Source organism: Asterias amurensis, chromosome 6, assembly GCF_032118995.1.
Source record: "Asterias amurensis chromosome 6, ASM3211899v1".
Classification (NCBI taxonomy): domain Eukaryota; kingdom Metazoa; phylum Echinodermata; class Asteroidea; order Forcipulatida; family Asteriidae; genus Asterias; species Asterias amurensis.
The window spans coordinates 6,884,124-6,908,814 of NC_092653.1; the positions used below are offsets into that span (position 1 = coordinate 6,884,124).

Sequence of the window (24,691 nt, forward strand, 5' to 3'; positions counted from 1 at the left end):
GATGTAAACCATGATTCAGTAATAACTTGTCTAGTTGTCTACTGGGCCCAGTTTCATGGCGTTGTCTCACATGGAATTCTGCACTTGCGACTTCCTGTAAAGCGTGTGAATCAATGGACGGATTGGAATTGGGTTTGTTTTTTGTTCTATAGTGGTCTTTGGTATATTGCCCAAAGTCTCATAAAAAAACATGTAACTGAACAACTAATGTACATGGTACTACATGTACACGTACATTGTATTTTTACATAGTCTACATGATGTAGTACACAATGTACATGTACTACATGTACACATACATCAATAGGAACAGTGTAAGAACATGTTACAATAAAAAATTGGGGTAAATTAAAGCAATTGGACCCTTTCAGTTCAGAAAAAAAGTTAAAAGTTCACAGATTTACACGTAACTTACAGGGTTTACTGAAGGCATTAGTGAAAGACTTCTCTTGAAATATTATTCCATGAAATTCTTTACTTTTTGAGAAAACAGCAAAACAATATAAATTCTTGTTAACGAGAATTACGGATTTATTTTAAACACATGTCATGACACGGCGGAACGCGCGGAAACAAGGGTGGGTTTTTCCGTTGTTTTCTCCCGACTCCGATGACCGATTGAGCCTAAACTTTCACAGGTTTGTTATTTGATATAGAAGTTGTGGTACACAAAGTGTGGGCCTTGGACAACACTTAAACAACAATGTGTATTGGATGGTTTTATGTATCCTTTCGCAAACCAGCAAGTCATTGATTTTCTTTTGGACAGGAAATGTTCTGTTTCAGCGGATCAATGAGTACCACTGAAACCTTCACAACTGGTCTGGTCCCGGGCCTGGTCGGTGAATTGTGAGAGGCACTTTGTTATTAATTTGCTGGAAAAACAGACACAAATTTGACTCCACATTGTGAAGCATCTCTCTCATCAATGTTGGACCATCTACCAGGGTACCATACCCTTAACAGCCACTCATCCCAAACATAAAATTAACAAAAATAAGTCGACATTGTGTATGACATCTGGAAGTGGAAAAGAAGTTCACTACCATGAAACTTCAAAAACGATCTCCAACGACTGTTCTGATCTGATGCTTCATTGATCCAAATTATTTCATTGACTTTAGAAAATAATTAACAAATTTACAAATGTCTTGGAGTGTTACTATCTTTTCTCTCTGTGCGTATTCATACATACCATAAAACCTTTGTTTACAAAGAGTGACCATGTACATTCCGAGGCTATTTCTGGCAGGCAAGATCCTACACAGCTCATATATGGACAAAGATTTGTTGTCATAATTTCCATAACTAAAATAAAAACTTGATAAGTTTTGAGGTATTCCCCTTTTCTGCATACCAACAAGTGACAACAATAAAACAGTGCAATTATCATGAAGCCTAAGATTTGTTTTCTCCATTGAGTTCTGTACAAACCGTGCCTAGATGAAGTCCTGCAGTCGATTTCACCTAACTCTTCTTACAAGTAACTTAGGATTAATCTTAGGACTAAAGACGAGTTAAGTTCCAGAACTAAAGATGTTAGGTCGCATTGAACCATCTTCAGTTAGGACGGGTTACTCGTCCTTACTTGAGACAGGAATACAGGCCTGATACTTTACGAAGGCAATGAAGGCGATTGCCTCCATGCCCCCTGGTCTGGTCATTACCTTGTTCGTTGTCCTTGAAATGTTTCAGTAGAAATTTGCAATTTTTTTCATAGGGTGCCCTTTACCAAAGAGAAAATGCCATGGTGCCCTTGCCCTTTCAAAAACGAAGCATATACAGGCCTGGAATAATCCTAGCAATTCATGAAACTCGGATGCAGGCTTTGTGACTCTTTGGTAAACATGACAGTACTGTCACAGGTTAATTGGTCTATAATGGTTTAAGCTTTTGATTGGATGAATCCTGCACTCCATAGTGCCATATTTTTACAAGGGGGGGGGGGGGGGTGGTGGCCCGGTTCCAGCATATCTAATGCAATGACACAGCAACGATATTCACCCATTGGTGTTTCAGACAGCATGTTAAAAACTCCCCCAGTGGATGTGTTACATGAGTTTGATATATTCTGGCCAGCCATGCACACATGTGCAGCAGCTCTCAAATCAAAATTGGCACCCCATGAACATTGCCAAATTAGGCTGGATCGACAAATCTGATGTGGTTCAATAAATGAATTGGGAGCAACATTTAACCCCAAAATCAATCTTTAGGCCTGATAGAGAGTATACAAAATTGTGTACCTACATGTAGCATGGGTCAAATTTAACAAACTTGATAAACAAAACAAGTCATTTGCAACTAGCACAGGTTACAAGCATGTAACAATAGTTGTCTAGCATTAGTCCTTTTTTCTTATGTCATGTTTCTTTTTCTATATAGCAAATTTCTTTGCATACTTTTTTTTCTTTCCATTTTACAATCTTCCTCTTTTCGAGGAACCCAACCACGAGAGTGCGGAATTGCCAATTATTAGGCTTCGCGTGGTTCCCAGACGCGTGGACATATGTTTTGTACACAAAGCACGGATCGTGACGTCGCGACAGGCAATGTGCAGGCGTTGGGGTCATTGACATAATTGCATGTTTTAGACTACTAGCGGTAAAACAGAGTAAATGGGGACTGAATTACGGTAAGAATTTAAAAAAAAATTGAGAATGACACATAAATGAAGAGTGGATTTTCTGGACCACTTCCTAGGTCAATGCATAAATGAGAGTTCAAAGAACATGTAGAGCCCAACTTTAGCCAGAGTGATTTTAAAAAAGAGAGATTTTATCTCGTATAAAAAATGTCAATTCCCCCCCCCCCCAAATAACCACCATCGCTGGTGTGCACGCTTACACCGTACAACAGTATTGTCTTCGCTGGTACGCACCCAATAATAGCCGCTGACAGCATGGTCTGCGAAGCACAGTTCCTCGGAAGTGTTAGCTTGTTTGCGAAAACAACACAACGTGGAGGCTTTACTTATACCAAAATGACGCAGATTACGATACCTTGGATCAATAGAAAGATTATTTTACTGTCTAATAACATAAAATTTGTTGTTTTGTCTTGTTGTTCTGGGGAAGTGGACAAGTTTTTGCGGGGTGTTTTCGCAAAGTCAAAAATGATGTGATGATGAAGACGCATTAATTTTACATGCGCGATTGTGTAAAAAAATAATTAAACCTTAAAGTTTTGTAAATTTTAGTTTTTGCCATGATGCCCCTCAAATTCTACAAAAATGCAGTGGTGCCCTTTTTTCACTTACGACATTGCTGTGATGCCCTTCTCATTCTGGAAACGCACGACAATTATTGCCATGCCCTTTTGAACACGAAATAGAGGTTTGCTCTTTCTGCCAGTTGCCATCGCAGTTGCTGGCATTACATAAAAAGGTCGACATACTATTCAAATTATAGGCCATCACTGTTAGTATTACTGTGTTAGTGTTATAATCTACATATCACTTTTATCACGCATCATGGAGGAAGAAAATAGACCTCCATGATATCAATATCATAAATGATCTGATGATGAACTACCATCACTATTATCAGTACATTTGTACATTTATAACTAATAACAGTATACACAATAAAACATGATTTAAATGCATCGATTGTACGTACCATTCATTCCAAATCCAACTTTTGAATGCACAAACTGCATTTTGAACTTCACTTTGAGTGCACATCCAACTCCATGAACTCAAGTCATTCAATACACAGTGCAAGAACTTGAAGAAGGGCAAGGCAATTGTTGTCCGTTCCTGTTGTGAACTTGACGTCTAAAACTGCAGTTAAGTTACTTAGACCGCTGAGCCATGATTGTTAGGATGAGCCAGTGAGGCAGGTTTGGTTTCTATTCTCCAGGGGAAACAAATTTCTCTGGCTGGTTTATGGTTTATGCTATTTTGTAAGAGTCGAGTGTGTCTACACGTACTTCTGCTGACATTTACACCGACACTGCTGTAGTGTATAACAAAATTGTGATGTAAACTGCACTACTGACATCCCAGCAAGTGTACATCCGTAAGGGCAGCTTGCCGTACACTCATGTAGTTTGTACATTACGCATAGTGTGTGGGCTTCGGTCATCCTACATCACAACCGCTACAGTATGATTTGCATATTCAGATATGATGTCATTTTTAGGCTGCTGCTTGATTTTTGGCAGTGGTGAACTCTGGTTTATGAGAGATGTCATTATTGAATCATGTTTTCATGTTTGATTTTGGGGAGTTACTTGTGTTTCCACAATCTGACCATTAGTCAATATTCATGCAGGGACAAAAATCCTTAGATGATGGGGGAGGGGGGGGGGGGTGGGGGAGGGGGCAGAATCCATTGAATCCCAAACAACTCTCACAATATTGTGTAACGATTCCGGGGTGGGGTAGGCCTATGGCTCCTATCAAGTCGCCACTCTGGAATCTGAAGCCAAAAGTGGGGGGGGGGGGGCTAGATGAGACTTTGTGAGGCGCATAATAATAAACTGTTTCAAACAGAGGGTTGACTCAAAGGATTTTTTTTTTTTTTTTTTATTTTAATTTGAACTGTATGGATTATAGTGTTGGCTTTTTATCCACAATTTGTCCCTTTGTTAACGTCAATTTTTTCAAGTCTCATCATTGTTTTTAGTGCTGGGTGATTGTTCATTTGCTATTGTGTGTTTTAAATGTTTAGCCTTTAGCTCCTTTTAAAGATTTGTTTATTTGTATAATGTACATGATCTAGTGCAATTCAACCGTATCGGTTGTCATACTGTTCATTTCTTTGTAATGTTTGTATGAAATAAACCAATAAATATAATATAACATAATATAACAAAATATAACCGCAAGAAATTACACAGTGTGTGTATTTTATTCAACCATGTTCAACTACAACGGTACATAGCGCCCTCTCTTGATTTAAACCATCTTTTCACAATCAGTCCGCTGGTGGTGGTACGGTTCGCACGCAGCGCTAGTATGCGTGCGTGGCTGCTCGTGCTGTGTGTCTAAATCATGGAGGAATCAGTGCCAATAAAGCTACTCTCACACTTGGGCAAATATTCTTGCGAATATGAATATTTGAAATTCGCGATGAATTCGCCCAAAAGTTGCGATTGGATAGTGAATATGTTCTCGGTCGTCCCTCAACCTTTCCTTACCAATACGCATAATACGCACGCTTTACCAACAGCACCAATGGCTTACCAATTGCATACGAAAATCGATGGCGAATTACCGTCTTCACAACATTCGCTGAAATTAAAGGAACACGTTGCCTTGGATCGGTCGAGTTGGTCTTTGAAAAGCGTTTGTAACCGTTTTTTATAAAATGCATATGGGTAGAAAGATGTTGTAAAAGTAGAATACAATGATCCACACAAACATGCCTCAAAATTGCGTGGTTTTCCTTTTACCTCGTCGACTAACACGTCGGCCATTTATGGGGGTCAACATTTTGACTCCCATAAATGGCCGACCATGTTAGTTCGCACAGTAGAAGGAAAACCACGCAGTTTCGAGGCAAACTTGTGTGGATTATTGTATTCTACTTTTAAAACATCTTTCCAACCATATGCATTTTATAAAAAACGGTTACAAACGCTTTTGTTTTGACCAACTCGTCCGATCCAAGGCAACGTGTTCCTTTAAGAAAGCGCTTCGTATTGCCCCTCTCACAGAGTGGCGAATGTTCTTGCGAAGGTGAATATTTGAATTTCGCGTTGAATTCGTCCTTGGATAGTGAATTCGCCGTGTGTGTGAGAGCAGAATAAATTGACCGATCTTCGTAAGGAGGTGGTGAATGACTTGGGAACGTACCAAATTTGTTACCAACGCTTACGCAGACACGGCGAATGCTGCGAAGTTTGAGCGATTGTGAAATATTTCCGTTCGTAATCACATTCGCGAGCATATTCTCCCCAGTATGAGAGTAACATTTAGATCAGCATTATTTGCGTGTGTGATTTCTTTGCATCTTGTCTTAACATATCGACTCGGTCGTTGCATCCGGAGGGTCTTTGCATCGTCTTGAGGTATTTCCCTGCGATCTCCTGGAAACGACAGCTGAGTCCCGATCTTAAAGAGCCAATAAAGGATGATCTCAATAAAAAATATGTCAACTATTACCTTATTATGGCCAAATAGACATCGCAGATACCGGTTAATAACCATTTTACTCTCAAAATTTGCATTTAGTAATAAATATATCGAGTCAAGAGTCCAAAAACGGTTTATCTAATATAATGACCCGGGACGCCAGTGACGAATTTCCCCTATTGGTTTTGAACAGAGTTCTCCAGCTTTGGCATTTCCACAGCAAATAGCCGCCACTGACGTCACGATTCCTTTGTCGCGCGGGTTTGTTTGAGCCCACGTTTTTCAGAAATTTGGCTTGAACCAGTCTGGAGAAAAACCCATTTTTACCATGTTTTAACGTGAGGTAAGAGACTCGTTAAATTGTTCATGTTTCTTGGATGGACCCCAGCTATTAGAAAACTATAACATCTATATAGATCATCCTTTATTGGCTGTGTAAAGTTTTCCCGCATTGCTTATAATATAGCCTAAATTCTTTAGTGGTCTGAAACGGCTTTACAAATAAAAAATAACAACACAATAAGTACCCTTACACCAATGTGTGTAAGCACTGATGATTCTTTCCTATACGTTCTTTCAAAACTAATCACACAGGCATTACTTACTCGATGGGATTCGAACCCACGACCGATAATTATATTAACTCACGCTTATCCATCAGGGCCGAGGCGCTTTATACAAAAAGGAAAAAACCAAAAAAGCTTCTTAAATGAAAAGGGGAACTTGTTTTAGTGTTTCAGTACATTATATGCACGTAACCCTGAGGCAACTGTAATTCCCAAAATCAAATTATACTTGGTAAAGAGCGACGGATCAGCTGTTGAAAGTATTCAACATTGAGAAACGGCTTCCTCTGAAGTAACGTAGTTTTTGAGAGAGGTCATTTCTCATTCAAATAATAAAAGACTTCATCATCTGAAGATAATGAAAGCACAAAGTAATGCAACAAGTGTGTTTTTCTTTCATTATTCTCCTGCAAATTCGATGACCAATATTGAGTCAAAATTGTTCACAGATTTGTTATTATGCATATAATGTTTGGGTACACCAGTACCAAGTGAGAATACCGGTCTTTGACAATAACCAAACGTTTCCAGTGCCTTTAAACACAACTTTAAATGTCCTTCTTCTTGAAGCGTAGGCCTATACACCACCAGAGAGAAATGAGAAAAAAATAAGGGGGAAAATGGTAATGCACCGCCGTCTACTTAGACTTGGTTCCAAGTCTTTGATATCGTGGTTATAGTCGTATACTGGTATAGCCGCAGAGCCGTATACGGCTCTGGATATAGCCGCTACAAACAGCGCCCTTTTGTGATGAACCTTCGTCATTAATTAGCCTACGAGTTAAGCTACATTGTTTTACTCATTTCTATAAAAAAACAGCACCTCAGCAAGTAATATTTTAAGGTATGCTTTCTACCACCATTATCTTCAAACTGTAATGAGTTTGATGTAAATCTGTGTAGCTTATGTAGGCCCCCCTATACCTGCCTGAGCTGTCATATTGCCGTGTTCTGATCCTTCTTTGGTCTGGAAGTTGGCATACTTGGAAGGTCCGATTCAGAAAGAATAGATTAAATTCTATATGACATTGGAGATTTCTTCTGGGCAGTAGAGATGCACAAAAACTACTTCACTTCAGAGGGAGCCGTTTCTCACAGTATTATACTATCAACAACCCCCCATTATTCGTTACCAAGTGAAGTGAGGTTTTATGCTAATAATTAGTTTGAGTAATTACCAGTAGTGTCCACTGCCTTTAATCAGCTTTTGTTTTTTACTAACACGTTCAGTACCATGAACTTTATTAACTACTGTGAACATCAACATTTTTTTTCCTAAAGAAATTCAAATTCTATACTTAAAATCAAAACATGAAAACCAGATTCTCTTTTTTTCCAAAATAGCACAAGGCTCATTTCTAGTGTACATCAAGTAAAAGGCGTCTGTGTAAAGTCTGTTTTTTTTTCTTTACATTTCTTTTGTACAATAAGCTATTTTGTTCCAAAAACGAATTCCAACTCAAAATAGCACAAGCGCATGATGAGGCGTCTTGTTTTTTCCTTACAAATGAAGTCTAGATTTCTTTTGTTCGGAGATTTAGTCATGGTGCCTCTGGGTACTCTTGCTGAAGGGCAATTAATTTCCTTGATTGCTTGCCTAGTCTTGCGAACTTAATCCTGTCCTTGAACCTTCTTTATCTAAAAACACAAACAAGACAAAAGGTGAGAGTAAGGCTTCTCTGTATCACAATAGACCAGTTTAAACTATTTCTGTGACGTACCTCTATTGTTGAAAGTGTAGATTTTTTTAATTTATTAATCTACACTTAACTTAAAATCTGAGTGTTTTTAGCCAGTGACTACAATGTGCTCAGCTTCGGCTCGTACATTCTATCCAGGAATCTATACCTTTTCGTCCAGTCTCCTTAAAGATGCTATGTCCGGTTTTTTGGTCAATTTGACCCACAATTTTTGATGGGGGTCGAGAAAGTTACAATCTTTCATTTGAGCCATTGCTCGAAAAAGTCCGCCAGTGAAATAAAGTGCACAAAATTAGTTTTTGTCGGGATCCCGACAATATATCACGTGACCAGTTCTTATGTGTTTTATAAGAAACGTTTTAAATTTTTGTCATGGTTCCTGACCATTAAAAGTAAAAGTAAAACTTTTTTTCGTTACAGCGGGTGACACTCTTTGAAATATCATTCACTCAAAAAATCTATTTTTTAATGTTTGGGGCCAAAAATCTGACATAGAATCTTTAATTTAATATGTAAAAGGTAGTTTTGTCGACCTCAAAAGAGTTGAGCTCGCGAAACAAAAAATACGTTGTAAGTTGCAATTTATTGTTGATTTGGTGCGTGCGCTTCAAAATTCAGTGTTGTCCATTTCGGTTCCATAAATATAATTGTATTCGGACACTGCTTCCACACATATACATTGGAGATCAGTTGTAACCGTATATCATCATCCAGAGAATAATAAACATTGCAAACACATACCCATCTTTTTCATTTTGCTAATAAGTTCAGGTGTTTCCAAAATCCGCAAAGGCCTAAATTCTACTGCTCAATTTTTGAAGGCTTATTGTTCTGTTTCGTTTGCCATTGGGTCTCCAAATGGCCTAAAGATAGCACCACAGAGCATCGCGAATGCAAAGTTTTCCAGTAGTAAATTACTTAAGAATTTAGCCAGTTAAGCGGGCCTGGACCCCATGCCGTAAAGGCTTCACACTCGCATGCTCACTCGTTGACAGATTTGCCCCCTAAAACTTGCGTTATAGATCCGCACCTGAAGATGTTGACCCGAAAGGTTCTACTGCTGCTCGCATTTTAAAGGTTTATGTTCGGTTCCTTTCTTTTTGCCTCTTATTGGCCTAAGATTGCACCACAAAGCATCTAGAATGCAAAATTTTTCCAGCCCCCTAGGCGGGCCCAGGCCGTAGCTTTATAGCTTTATAGCAGGCTCCATCTTAAATAGATGTGCTACACCAACCCCCCCCCCCCCCCCTAAAATGTCTTGTCTGCCCATGGTAGGGAAGCTTTGTAAAGCTGCTGCATAATGCAATTGTGTCCGCCCGGACACATTTGCATAATATGCAGTTGTGTCCGCCCCCGTGCAAAACCGTCCTTGCAGTAAATTAAACGCCCTTGGTCGACGGAACACGTTCGCCATTTTTTTTACAAGCCAAGTGCATGTCATGAATGACATGGGAAATGTTCGGCTGCTGGGTATTCGCTGCAACCATAAAAGTGCGTGAACATTCATGCTGCATACGTAGGTTCAGTGCATGCACGCTGCTTACGCGCGCACATACATGTACATTCATGTACATGTCCAACGGACGGATTTTGCATAGCCCCGGACACGATTGCATATGCAAAAGTGTCCGGAGCAGACAGTATTGCATGGCGGACACAATTGCATCTGACACCGGCTTTGGAAAAACTCATTTGTCCTGCTACATGGACGCTGAGCTGATGCGTGCGTTTTAACGCACAAAGAACAGCTATCGTCCAATCGAATGCCTTCTTTTCCTCGCACTGTTATTCCCTAATTGACAACGGGATTTTGTTAAAGAGGGCTAGGTTTGTCGTCACAGTTATCTTAGGAATAGATGCAAATAAGATTAATACCCAATTTATCTAGTCATGTTCAATAACTATTTAACAATTTTATTACACACAAAAAAAAATACTGCCAAAATGCATTTCAACAATTACAGCAATGGGTGTTAGATAGAGGGTTGTATTTGGATTAGGTTTCTGCAATTTCGGCAAGGGGGTGGAGTGCCTGTAATATAATCTCCCGTTGGAATTTTATATTTAAGAAGGGAGAGAAAAACTACTGTGCGATCAAATATTTTACAAAAATCAACCAACAATAACAGCCATGGAGCTAGAAATAGTTGCATTTAGTTATTCGGTTTTCGGTTGCGGAGTACTTGTTATGTATAACAACTACTGTGCGATCAAACAAAAAACTTTTTATTTTATTTTTATTTGGTGAAACATTTTTTAGAAGATATTGCATTTGGTTATGAAGATTGAGGAATTTAACAAGAACTTTACAATTGCTGGTAAAGAACTTCCAGCGTGTAGCTTGAAGGGGTGGTTGATGATAACATCAACATAGTTTTAATTTTGCAACACGTGCGGTCTATCCTGAACACTTACAAGGAAACTGTGGAATGGAATCAAATACAACAAATTGCCCAAAGGTACTTGGCACGATTTGTGGCCCCCTCAACAGATGGAGAATGAGAGAATAAGCCATTTGTGGTTTAGATTTGAATATGCTGGTACAATGACATGCTTAATCACAAGTTACCACTTAAATTTTAATTCATCACACTATAGAGACAGTTGTTTTGTCAAATTGTTTGGGGCAAGCTTTTGTATAGCATTCTACAGATGAGTAAACCCTGGCACTGTTATACACATATTGACTGGCAACGAGGTAACTAGTATACAACTATACTAATCATGTGACATAGTTCACCGTCTCTTACGCAACTACCAAAAAGCTTGCCCCTAATCATGTGACATAGCAACTGTCTCTATATAGTCTGACAAATTTGAGTTTAAACAGTAACTTGTGATCAAGCACTACCTTGTCACAGGACTGTGTCTTAATGCAATGCTGCTCTCGTCTCTTTTACTAATGTTTTTTCTTGAAACATGTCACAACCAAATTTCTGATAGTATCCGACTCTTTTATCTTTTCAACTTTTCAAAACGGGTGCAAGCTGGAGAAAGTCGTACAATGCAAAAAGTGAAAATTAATATCCACTTCCGATAGCCTGCTTTTAGTGCTTGACAGCACGATGAACTTGTAGTGTTTGAGTGAATACAAAATAAAATGGCAAAAAAAATATCAAACGATTATACAGCAAAGGAGCACTGGGTCACATTCGTGCTTCCCGTTTTAATCAAAGACAAAAACATGTCCTCCCTCCCCTACAAATTATTGTTGAACAATGTGCATGCAAAGTATGCAGTAGCTATGATAGGGCTCGAAATACCCACTGGACCATTAGCCAGTCTAGTAGTGTTAAGCATTTGATATTTAACCCCACAACGAAAGCAGTGAAGTGTTTTTTCTTTTCAAACACATTTTTAGAAGATCAACTCTTAAGATTTGTTTTTCTTATGTCAGCTTTAACTTAAATTCTTAACTCGAAATGAACACCCCAAAAGTTCAGCAAATGTTTGAAATAAATGAACAGAACTTTAAGGTCAACTGAAAAATCCTAAGATCTAGTGGAAATTCGAGCCCCTGTAAAAATGAGCAAGTTGGACCGCTTTCTATACCGTTAACACTGGTGGAGCGTTTTTCACAAAACAGCGACGGGTTTCTTTGGTCTTGCAAACTTTGTGCATGGCTGCTTAACCCATGGTTAAGCAAGCAGGAACCATTCTATCAATGCACAATGAATTGAACCAAGACTTCAGGGCTCACTCACTCAACTACATAAAGTTATTGCTGATGATATTAATTTGCTAAGCCTTCCTTCCCCCCCCCCCTCCCCCAAACAACAAAGTAACTTTTGACTGCCTGTGGTAATATGAATTGCATGGCAGTTTATCTAGTAACCCATTTCTGCTATTTTTAAGTGCTAAGCAATTTTTGTGCTGACAAGGGCCCAATTTCGTTCTTCTGAGCAGAATATACGGCTTAGCAAACTTAGCTGCCATGACCAAAAAATGGCGGAGCCCCAGTGGCAATGGTGAAAACTTTATCAAATTTTGGCTGGTTAAGCTTTTCTGCTTAGCAAGATTTTTTCTGTGCTGAGCGAGTTCTTGTGGTTTACAGGCCTTTTGAAACTGAGGCCAGCTTTATGAAATCGAGTGCTGGTTTGTGAGGATAGAAACGTCTCCAACCAATGATCTGTCAGCCGTCAAACTTGCTCTTAGAAATACATCGCCTAACCTACTGATTTGAAAATCTTTAACTTAATTCCTCTGTTCCTTGTGTGACTTGAATAGTAGTTTCAGAATAGTAGACACATGGGATATCAGCCCATATCTGGAATGAGCAGCTGTGGCTTCAGCTTGATCATCACGTTGAAAGCATAGTATGCCTATAACAATACCCTTAGTAACAGCTGTAGCCGCAATCCCCGATTCAGTCACAGTCTGACAGAACTTTATGAGGATTGATTCCCTATACACTGTCATTAATACCACAATGATATGGTATTTGGAACTGACTAATTTGCTTTACTTCCAGACTCGGGCTATGTCCGCTAGATTCGCACATGGCCTCAGTTGGGCCACTTTTATTTGTGGCTACAAGATGGCTGCTTCAAGATTTTCCGAAACCCTTTACATTGGACCTTTCTCAAACCTCGGATTGGGATCTGTTTCCGGCTTTGGCTCTGTGCACTAAATACACCTTGGAAATGCATCTCGACCATCAGGCCTTTATTTTAGGAACAGCATGTATTTTGCCAAGTTGGTTTAAACAAACGAAGTCTGAAACCGACGCTGGAACCCAAGATGAGGATTGAGAAAGGACCCTTGTAAGACCATGACCAAATTGGCCACTACGGCTATGGCTAAATCGCAGGTATCCTCATGTATTGCAGTTTAGCAAGTCCTTATAAAGGCGCTTAGCAACAGTCATAGCCGTAGTCGCCAATTCAGATCTGGCTTCAGACTCCCTGTACAACAAGTTGATAAACCTATGGCCCTGCTTATAGAAATAAATGGCCACCAGACTACTGTTTTTGTTTTTTTCTTGCTTCGTTACTTAGGAAGAAAACAGGGTTTACTAAAACGCGATAAAGTTGTTATAGAATTTAAAAAACCAAAAAACATCTCTTTACGATCAGTATTAAAGTGCAAATATCTTGGCTCCTCTTAAAAGTAAGCCATTTTCCCCGCAAATCTTTCATTTTACAAACACTTAGAAATGAAAAACATGATTCCATCAAATCAGTAGCAAGTTACTTAAACCATAAAAAGAAACGTAACTTATACACATTTCAACTCTATCCAACCAAAAGCTACCCCCCAAAAAACAGTATGAACAAAAAATCCAGGTGATTCGTTTTCTGATTATTTTTGGTTGTTTTAAACATGAAAACAAAAACTAGTTATGTGAATCTGTATACAATTGATGAATCAACCTCTACCCCGACTATCATGTGTCATTTTTAATAATTTTTTTTTTTTTTTTTTACATTTTTAGTTTTTTTTTGTATGTGTGGGTTGTGCTAAAGTTCTCTAATCATTGGCCCAACCGTGTAGACAGCTGCACCTACGGACGTTTCTCCGCATGTTTCTTGGTATGTTCCTCGGCATTTCGCATGAACTTCTTCTTGTCTTTAGTGTATTCTTCGGCGAGTTCACCTCGTAGCGGGTGCTCCGGTTCTGGGTCATGGACAAGGGCGACTAATGCTTGGATAACTGCAAGGAAAAAGGGTAGAAAATATGAAAGAGAGACCATTTCAACATGACACCGAGTCTGGCAGAAGATAAATTTGTTCTGCTTCCTGCAAGCGAAAGCCATTGCCATTTTGAAAGATTACGGTCAAGTACCCTAACTTGGGGTGTCATGGCTGAGCGGTTTAGGTTTGTGGACTCAAGTTCAGTCACGCCCTTGAATAGGGAACTTTATCATAATTGCTTCTCTCCATCCAGGAGTACAAATGGATACAGGACCGAGCTGGGGAGTAACCTGCTATTGACTGGTGTCCCATCCAGGGGGAATAGAAATATTATTCTCTGTCATATTTTGGTCAATAAAACCAAAAAGTACAAACACTGCAGTATTGGCTCGAGACAGACTTTACTTTTACTCTTATCAGAAGACGTTGTTACGGGTGCACATTTTTTTGATATGATAGATTGTTCTGGAAATGTGTTGACATTGGGTCCATGTAAAAAAGTAGGAATATTTTTAAAGAGTACAAGGGCTGACTTTTTCAGAATTTTAGGCACGATTGGCACGGAATGACCCACTTTCTAAGGTAGGCATTAAGCCGGTGTAAAAGTAAATGATTGCCTACACACCTTGATCTGTCTTTGTTGCTGGTTTCCAGTTTTCGGGACTGATAATAGGTAGGCACACTTGACCCTTCTCATCGATGTTCGGATGGTAGATTTTGGTCTTAAATGTGATCTTTGGAGGCTTGAACGGGTACTCTGCCGGAAATATGATTTCTATCCTGAACGCTCCTTTGTTAAATGGCGGTGTTTCCTGGTGAGAGACAACAATTCAAATGGTGATTATTAAATGATTGATTTATTTCAAGAAACTTCACAAGGAAACAGGATTGATCGTTACTGTTTATAACTCTGCTAAGCAAAGTGTTCTTACAAGAACCATACATCAGACCTTAAGTTCAGTACTGGCAGGGCTCAAGTTTAACACTGGACCATGGACCTAGGCCAGTGATTTGTTAGTCCGGCCAGCAACCTGACAATTTTGGCCGTCTTTGTGTTTTACATTTGAATAAAATAATAATCATACCTCACTGTGTAATTATACTAAATAAACAAAATTATGTTCAAAAGTTGTCTTTCATTCTGGTAAATATCTTTCTCTTCTGTTGAGTATCAAAGTATACTTGCTTGTAAGACAAATGAGATCCCAAAAGTATAATCAGTTTACAAGTGCAGTCCTCAGCCCAACACAATTCAGTAACTCAACACCCAAACTGTTGGACTCTGATTATGGGGGTGTGGCTAACCCCATATAAAGCATAATCAGTTTACTAGTGCAGTCCTCAGCCCAACACAATTCAGTAACTCAACACCCAAACTGTTGGACTCTGATTATGGGGGTGTGGCTAACCCCATGTAAAGCATAATCAGTTTACTAGTGCAGTCCTCAGCCCAACACCATTCAGTAACTCAACACCCAAACTGTTGGACTCTCATTATGGGGGTGTGGCTAACCCCATATAAAGCATAATCAGTTTACTAGTACCCAGTCCTCAGCCCAACACTATTCAGTAACTCAACACCCAAACTGTTGGACTCTGATTATGGTGGTATGCCTGATCCCAAAAGCATAATCAGTTTACAAGTGCAGTCCTCAGCCCAACACCATTCAGTAACTCAACACCCAAACTGTTGGACTCTCATTATAGGGGTGTGGCTAACCCCATGTAAAGCAGATTCAGTGTACTAGTGCAGTCCTCAGCCCAACACCATTTAGTAACTCACCACCCAAACTGTTGGACTCTCATTATGGGGATGTGGCTAACCCCATATAAAGCATAATCAGTTTACAAGTACCCAGTCCTCAGCCCAACACTATTCAGTAACTCAACACCCAAACTGTTGGACTCTCATTATGGTGGTATGCCTGATCCCAAAAGCATAATCAGTTTACAAGTGCAGTCCTCAGCCCAACACCATTCAGTAACTCAACACCCAAATTGTTGGACTCTCATTATGGGGGTGTGGCTAACCCCATGTAAAGCAGATTCAGTGTACTAGTGCAGTCCTCAGCCCAACACCATTTAGTAACTCACCACCCAAACTGTTGGACTCTCATTATGGTGGTAAACCTGGGTTGGATTTCACAAGGAGTTAAGACTAGTCTTATCTCGAGTTAGGACGAGTTACTCGTCCTAATTTAGGACTAGCCTTAAGTTTTTAATATCTCCTAGGACTAGTCCTATGTTAGGACTAGTCCTAACGCTAACCCATTGTGAAATCGACCCCTAATCCTAAGTAAAGCATCAGTTTACTAGTGGAGTCCTCAGCCCAGCACCATTCTGTTAACACCTGAACATTTAAGGTGTAACTGTTGGACTCTGTTTATTGGGGTATGGCTAAGGTTACAGTCCTTAGGCCAAACAGAATTATACAAAAAATGTTGTTGGAGTTTGATGGGTTACCTGGTAAGGGTTAATATACAATCTCCATTAAATAGTACAGTTTTTTTTCTTCTTCAAATAAAAAAAACATCATGTGGGTTTTTTTTCCACATGATTGTCTAAAAAATTACCGGTACCTTTTCAAGCCCTGATTTTTATTGGAACACGATTTTAGTAATATGTGTAGAACATTTATTTTAATTGTAAGTACCTATTAGCTCTAAAACATTTTAATTTACCTCACTTGTTTTTTGTTTTTTCGTTGATGCATTTGACAAGGGCTTGTGTGTGATACTTCTATTCATATATTTAGATTTGTTTCAAATAAAAAGATAATTTTGTTGTATTGTCACGAACATGAGTTTATTGTTTTGTTTGTTTTTTTTTTTTTTTTTTTTTTTTTTTGGGGGGGGGGGTGGGGGTGGAGCAGGCATTGTAAAAGGGGGTCGCTGGGAACCCCCATGTTTAAGACAATGACAAACGCTTCATTTTGTACAATGCTCATGTTGCATTGTATCTATCTAACATGGCTTTAGACAGCACAGAAAGTTACAGTTATATTCTACATGGTGTACTTACTGGGACTATAAGGCCCTGCCAGTTTAAGATGTTTGCTTCACTGACAATTATGTCTTTAAAAATTGCAAATTCCGCTTTCCTTATGTCGGCTAGTTCCTGGAAAATGAGGAAGAGAACAGAAAAAACTAATGAGTTATGAAAATAATTACAGTGTATACCTGTACATCTTGTCACACCTACTAAAATCTTCCACCAATCTCATACTAAAATATTCATACATCAGAATAAATAATATAATAAACTCATAGAGCTATATATATTGACTAGAGCGCTAACACCCCGTTTTGAAGCCGTGTGGGCGCATACATGTTTATGTACCAACCGATACAATTTGGTACGGCAATTGTACGGCTATTTGCATGATAGTGCGTTTGTTCTTTTTTATGTGTCATCAAACCAAATAAATGCAGCAAATGTGAACGCACAATCTGCTGATGAGCGTACAAACTGCAAGTGTCATGTGCTTCATGTTTAAAAGGCGTGTATACTTTTTTTAGTACCTCAATCAAGTCAAACTTTTGGTTTTCGTAGCGCGGACGTACGCGAACGGGCAGTCGTGTACGTAAGCGCACACGTCGAATGTAAAAGAAAACCTACATCTAACAACAAGATAGATTTGTTAAACGTAACCATCCATCCTCCCCATGGTTGCAAACCAGAGGCTTACATAACAACTCTATAATAAATCACGTCCAATTTACGACCTTTTTTATCAGACATGTGACCAGATTTTTCTTGATTTTTACCACTTTCAAAATATGTGACTTGCATTCTGCACCTTCTAAGATCACGTTACGTTAAATCCCAATTTGCCAACGAGAGGCAAATTTAATGCTGTTAAAGACCTGAGCAGAGATACCATGATGTAGACTCTATTCTTATTATGGTCTGTTTATCACATGCCTCTCTGCACTAAACTAACCCTGACTGGCTCTGACCGAGTGTCCAGCTAACCTAATGCTAATATTTGTTGTGACTTGTAGTGCTTTTTTAACATTTTAGGCAATATATGATTATAGTTTTAACCATTATGTCTGTTTTAAAATTGAAGTGACGTGGTTAACTAATCGAAGTGCCAAAATGGTTGAGTAAAGATAGTAAAACTTAAATTACATCCACAAAATAAATGCAAACTGACTGCTGCATGTGTGCATCCAACTTCTTCCACTATTTTGAATGTTAAAAAAAAGCCACTTTAACTGCTTAAAGGATGTGGGTACGTCATGTGGATGTGGGTATGTTATGAAAATACGTTTTCACATGCTGAAATAATTTTCGTCTCATGGTCAATGAGACGAAAAATACTTTCATGACATTATTTTACTCATTTCTCAAAAAACTACAGCACCTCAGCAACTAATATTTTCAGGGAAGCTTTCTACTATCATTATCTTCAGGCTGTGTAAGTTTAGTGTAAATATGTGGACATTGTGTTTTTTTGTCCTACAAAAAGTACGTAGACCCTTTAAAAAAGGGAAATAAAGAAGTCTAACATTCATTCAAATAAAAAGATGAATCACACAAGGACCTTAGGAAATTACCAAAAGTGGCGATTCAATGCGACAATTTAAACAAACAAACAACTCAAATTAAAACAAATAAAAATTAAATAAATTTAAAACATTAGCAAAAATTAGTAATAAATAAGGTTCATCGCAATTACCGCCCGACTGATTTTGCTGAATTGCCGAAAGGCACTGTGGGATGGAAATAGGGTCACTTACAAAGCCCCTTTTCCCATCCCGCAGTCACAGTGACAGTGCCTTTCACTATAGAAATTCAGCGAAATCATAACAGGCAATCAAACAAAAATTATGACAAAATTGGCAGAAGGGGCGATGATGGGTGACGAGTTTGTCATGTTTTCTTCCTTTTTTTTCACACAAAAACCGGACGGTACACACAGACACAAGAATTTCCGTCAACACACAGACAGCAGAGTCTTTTTGAATACCAGACACTTTGGCACCTCGCAAACTCGGCATCTGCAACCTCGGCACACACTCAGCACCAAGAACACCAAACAAACTCGGCACCGGGCATTTTTTGACAATCAAACTCGGCAGCAAGCAATATCGCTCCAAGAGTCAAGTGTTGAAAATAAAGTAACTTACACAAAAAATGGTTTGAACCTAGTTAGAAACTTTGTAAACGCTGTTAATGGCAAAATCACTTGTTATGGTAGCTGATAAGAATTAACCGCTTCCGAACTTTTGAGAAAATTGGGATCGAAGATTTTTTTCCACCAGGATATTTACAGGTCGCAACGTGTTCAGTAACAAGTTTTTAAAACGTTTTTGAGGCCTAGCGGGCCTAGGCTGAATTGCGTCAATTTCGGTGAAAGTGCGGCACCATTTTTTGATGTATTGCCAATACATCAAAAAATACTATTTGGAAAACGTTAATAAGCGTTTTGTTTTTAACAATATTTTGCTGAGCGTGATTTGCTGAAAGGTGCGGGCCATGATTGAGATTAATTTCCTGACGGCCTGGCAACAGTTCCGTGTGTGCGCACACTCCTTTCAGTGTTACTGTTAACGCTGCTTCTAATCTGTTTTCTGGTAACTTTGGTTTTGAAATAATTATATTCTTATAATATTTATAATAATATTACTAATAACTTCCAAGCTTTTTATGGGCATGTGGAACTGAACTTACATCAAATTACATACCGAGGCCTACCACGCAGTGTGAAAATCAAACATTTTCAATTGGGTGCCGAGTTTGTATTTGTGCATGTGCCGAGTTTGCAAGGTGCCGACTTTGCAGGTGCCGAGTTTGAAAGGTGCCGAAGTGACCGGTACCGTCATGACCGTCTTTTTTTTTGATCAGGTGATTGTTGCCGAATTTGGTTCAATCAAATTCAAAGTTTGTGGGTGCCGATTTTTTTAAATTAATGTGTGCTGGAGTGAACAGTATATAAAACGTCATTTATGTAGTATAACTTTAGGACTCGAGTCTCTGATTGAGAAGAAGCATGAAAAAGACACTTTCCATTTCAGTCACCATAGATCAATGTCCATGTCAGTAGGGCAGTTCATGATGATGTAGTTAACGATACGTTTATTCGTCGGCCATGTCGGTTTCAACTTCAAAACTTAAGGCAACATAAAACATGATTTATTTCAAAAAAAATAAATGACACCTCATCATAAATGCGTCATATCTCAACAAGACAATATTTAACATTTCATTCTTCGATTCTGCACAACAAACAAGGTCGAAACAAGGAGAAAAATGAATTATTTTCGAGAATATTTCTACCTTTGTTAATCTTCTGGTGGCCGCCATGATGTTGCAAACGTAAATTAGGTTTTCACTGGTTCCCCATACAATCGATGCTCGAATTGTATTGCTTAGAAATTGAAAACCAGCGGATGCACGCCCTGACAACTATTTACACCGGTAGTGGGCTCGTTTTTGCTTTTTTGGCAAATAAAATCTAATTCTAAGTTTTATTACCATAACAAATAAGAACAAAAACAAATCAAAAACTAAATACTCATTATGGGGGGATTGTGTGCATTTCTGATGGTCACAGAACTATTTTTATTAGTTTATGATGGACGTAGTCTCGTTGCGCCCGAGAGTTCAATACGGAAGTAAAATTTGTAGACATGTATTTTTTTTTCACATGACAGTTTTGTACAGCATTGACCGTGGTGTGTGCGTTCAATATCGTCCTACAAAAAGCAAATTAGTTCAGAATTAAAAACATCGAAACGTGATGTTATTTCACAACCGGTTCGGAAACTAATTTAATGTGACACATACTTTAAAGGCAGTGGACACTATTGGTAATTTTCAAAGACTAGCCTTCACAGTTGGTGTATCTTAACATATATGCATAAAATAATACCTGTGAAAATTTGAGCTCAATCGGTTATCGAACTTGAGAGATAATAGTGAAAGAAAAAATCACCCTTGTCACATGACCGATACACACAACAAACACACAATTGAAATGTAATCACAACGGTTATAGAACGTTTTAACAACACCTGTTCTTAACCATATAGTCTGGTAAAATAACGTCGAAGTACTCATAACCACGAAATCATAACGATTATACAAATATATGAAAAAACCTTGTAAACCATGAAAATCATATACAGTTATAAGGAAACGTTTACAAAAAGTTGTAAAATGTACGTCTTCGTGTATATAATCGAGCCGTTTATGACAATCAAGCGTTATAGTAACTTATGCAAAAAGGTCACAAAAAGCATCTATAGAGAGCAAAGTCTTAACGCTCTTGGTTCAGAGAACATTAAATAACATTTATAAAATTTAACCCAATTATTATGAAACCAATTGCCAATATCATGATCGTTCAAAAAAAGGTCCGAACAGGGGCCCTGTCCTACCCCAACGTCACAAAAACGTAACATAAGTAAAATAGGCGGTAAAACTACATTAATTCCAAAACATTAACATTGTCCTCAAAAACATATTATGTGATCATAGTTTGACTGGATCTTTCTCTTCTAAAGTGCATTTCTATTTTTTTAAAGAACCTTTTACCCTCTTCCCTCTGGGCCCTGAATTTGTTCCGATCCGTGGGGAATCTTCAGTATTACCGAAGTAATTAAACCATGAAGCAAGGTTCGTGTTTGTGGGGCGCGCGTGGCAGACTAGCGTTGTTTACTTTTTGATCGTTTTGCGCATGTGTGTACCGCACAGCCTCACTTTGATCCTTGGCGCTCTGGTCTGACGGTTGGTGGTGATACGTTTGCAGACCAGTTACCAGCTAACACTCACTTGAGTGAGGTCATACACTGTTCTTCTCGTCATATTCATCAAGAGATTATCTATATTAAAACCAAAAGAGTTTTATAGCAAGCGATGAGTACTTGTAACTTTTGTAGGACAAAAAACACAATGTCCACAGATTTACACTAAACTTACACAGTTTGCAGATAATGATAGCAGAAAGCTTCCCTGAAAACATTACGTGCTGAGGTGCTGTTGTTTTGGGGAAATGAGTAAAACAATGTCATGAAAATAGTTTTCGTCTCATGAGACGAAAATTATTTTAATCATTTACAAACGTATTTTCATGACATTGTTTTACTCATTTCTAAAAAACTACAGCACCTCAGTAAGTAATATTTGAAGGGAAGCTTTCCACTATCATTATCTTTAAACCTTGTAAGTTTAATGTAAATCTATGGACATTTTGAAAATGTACCCACATCCTTTAACCTATTCTTTGATTCGTATATCGTTCAATTGGTTTTCATAATTACTAGAGATACTTAATAAGTTTATTCACCATCGTTTGTGTACTTGAGTCTTCACATCAAAAGCTCTAACGGAAGTCTCCACATTTCTTTGGAAGTTGTCTCTATTTTGTTCTTCCTAACACTTCAATCATCATTGCGTATTTCCAAGAAGTTTAAAGTTACTTTTGATTGGTTTTAGATTTTTCTATCATTATTAATTTGAGGTTTTGCTCAATTACCTGACTAGAGTTTTTAGAGAAGCCTTTGTCTATGATGTAAGATAGTGCCTTAGTAACTGTTGGCTTGTAGAACTTCTTTTGCCTCTATATTCATTTATTCTCATTGATTAGAAGGACGTTGTTGGCCATCCACTTTTTTATGCTTAGAATAATTTTATACAGTTGTAAAGGGAAGACAGAGCATAATTCACAAGGGTCGAACGAAATGTACAAGTGCGTGTCATGCATGGTGTCATCTGAAACATAATATTTTTGTAGCACTTGATTATTATTTGCAACAGGATGAGTGTACGAAGAAGAGGATTGTGATGGCCAATTACAGAGCCTTGTGGCAAACCAAAGTTGAGATTGTGGACAGACACTAGCTCCAGCAATTTTCATTCTTATTGGAGCGATTGCAAAGGTATGACTCAAACCATTTACATACACTACCACCAATGCCAAAGATATAAGACAACCTGCCTACGAAGACACCATGGTCAACTGTGTCAAAAGCTGCCGACAGGTCCAGCAACACCAGGAAGACAGCCCGCCGATTGTCAAGAGCAGACATGAAATCGCTATATACTCTCACTGCACTCCGTCTCCGTGCTGTGTCCAGACCTGGGCCCAATTTCATAGAGCTGCTAAGCGACGAAGTGACGAACCCAGAGGAGTATTTGCTAAACGTGAAAAAAATTCGGGTAAGTTTGAACTTTGAGGGTATGTTTTTAGCTTTTGCCAAGTGACACGATTATTTGTTGGTACCGCATGCGATTCACCGTGCGTGCAGTCCTATTTGACCGTCCGCACATTATACAGCAGCCATAGTGCGTGCGTGCAGTCTGCTCCGTGGCCGTATTTCTATAATAATACGTAGGCATACCCACATCTTACAACCCATTTGGTCACTAAAAACTCGCATAGTTAAATAAAAATAGCAGCAATAGCTTTTGTAAAAACCACTAGGCGTTCAACATGTTCAAGTTTCAATGTACGTTATGTGAATGTAAAATCGTGTCTAAATTTGTTTTGATGTGCCATGTTCCCAGACGTAATGTACGGGGGCCTGACTACAAATTTTCTCTTCAAATATCGCGCCTTGAATTGCCCATTGCTGTTATTGTTGAAATGCATTTTGGCAGTATTTATAATTTGTGTGTAATAAAATTGTTAAATAGTTATTGAACATGACTAGATAAATTGGGTATTAATCTTATTTGCATCTATTCCTAAGATAACCGTGACAAACCTAGCTCTCTTTTATAAAATCCGGTTGCAATGATAAATTTATGATTGTGTTCTAAGTCCATTATCTTAACCTCTCCTCATATCAGATAATAAGAGACAATCACCTGCGATCACCCCCCCCTCTGCGGCCGTGTGCTTTATGTTCTTTCAGCCTGGTAGTTAGGTCTCTACCGGTCTCGCCAATGTACACTTTACCACAAGTACAAGGAATTCGATAGACCCCTGCCTGACTGCTAGAGTCATGCTTGTCTTTGTGGGTGTGTAGCTTAGAATCCAACTTGTTGCGAGTTCGGTAGTAGACCTTCATTTCGGCCTCACGGAGGATCCGTTGAATTTTGTGTGAGGTATGACCAATGTATGGAAGGACCGCAATGGGCATATCATTGAATTGTGCAGACTGAGAGTTGTATTTTGAAAGGGACTCTCGTTTGTTAGGTTTATATCCATTCGCTTGTAGCACCGGGTTAAGGTGCTCCAGTTCATTAGGTAAGTGTTCCTTATCACAAATAATGTGTGCCCTTTGAAGTAGGGTCCGATTCACTGAGACTTTCACAGAAGGAGGATGGAAAGACCGAGCGTTGAGCTCGAGGCAGCGGTCTGTATGGGTGGGTTTTCTGTATACGGAGTGTGCTACAGAACCATCAGTCTTCTTGGAAATGAGTACATCAAGGATAGAGAATATTTATTTTGGTTTTACCCATATACACCGATGTGTGTTAGCACTGTATACTCAGTACTTCAGGAGTTCTGTGGAAAAAATCACAGGCACATTACTCGGGTGGGATTCGAACCCACGACCTTTTGCAATTCTAGAGTAGTGTCATACCAACTAGACCACCGTGATTGCTCGGCAGCTCTAGAGGTAGTTCGAACATAAAAGGTCAACTAGTCTACTGCCCTCTTGTGTCTGAAAAGGCCCTCAAATTGTGAAAACAGCTCTATGGTTAGGTTTGCAAAGTGGTATCTTTCCTCGCCTTCACTATGAGGACTGGGTT

General features: G+C 38.8%; 3 protein-coding genes across 3 annotated transcripts in view; all 3 read right to left on the reverse strand.

Moving 5' to 3' along the window:
• Positions 1-3,945, reverse strand: part of LOC139938061 (uncharacterized) — a 28,894-nt gene extending 24,949 nt beyond the window's left edge. The window contains exon 1 of the mRNA XM_071933424.1: positions 3,621-3,945. The gene's annotated coding sequence lies outside the window, so the exon portion shown is untranslated. The remainder of the gene's footprint in view (positions 1-3,620) is intronic.
• Positions 3,946-11,471: 7,526 nt separating this feature from the next.
• On the reverse strand, positions 11,472-20,477 carry LOC139938031 (ubiquitin-conjugating enzyme E2 L3-like). The gene is made up of 4 exons (XM_071933386.1): positions 20,267-20,477; positions 17,003-17,098; positions 14,607-14,793; positions 11,472-14,000 (listed from the first exon to the last, which is right to left on the reverse strand). The coding sequence occupies exons 1-4, from the start codon at positions 20,291-20,293 to the stop codon at positions 13,852-13,854; spliced, it is 459 nt and encodes a 152-aa protein (XP_071789487.1). The 5' UTR covers positions 20,294-20,477; the 3' UTR covers positions 11,472-13,851.
• A 2,350-nt stretch (positions 20,478-22,827) lies between these two features.
• Positions 22,828-24,372, reverse strand: LOC139938177 (uncharacterized; the record flags this gene model as incomplete). The annotated part of the gene is made up of 2 exons (XM_071933567.1): positions 22,828-23,128; positions 23,801-24,372. Coding segments are annotated over 2 exons (873 nt in total), but the record flags the coding sequence as incomplete, so codon positions are not given.
• Positions 24,373-24,691: the final 319 nt, after the last annotated feature.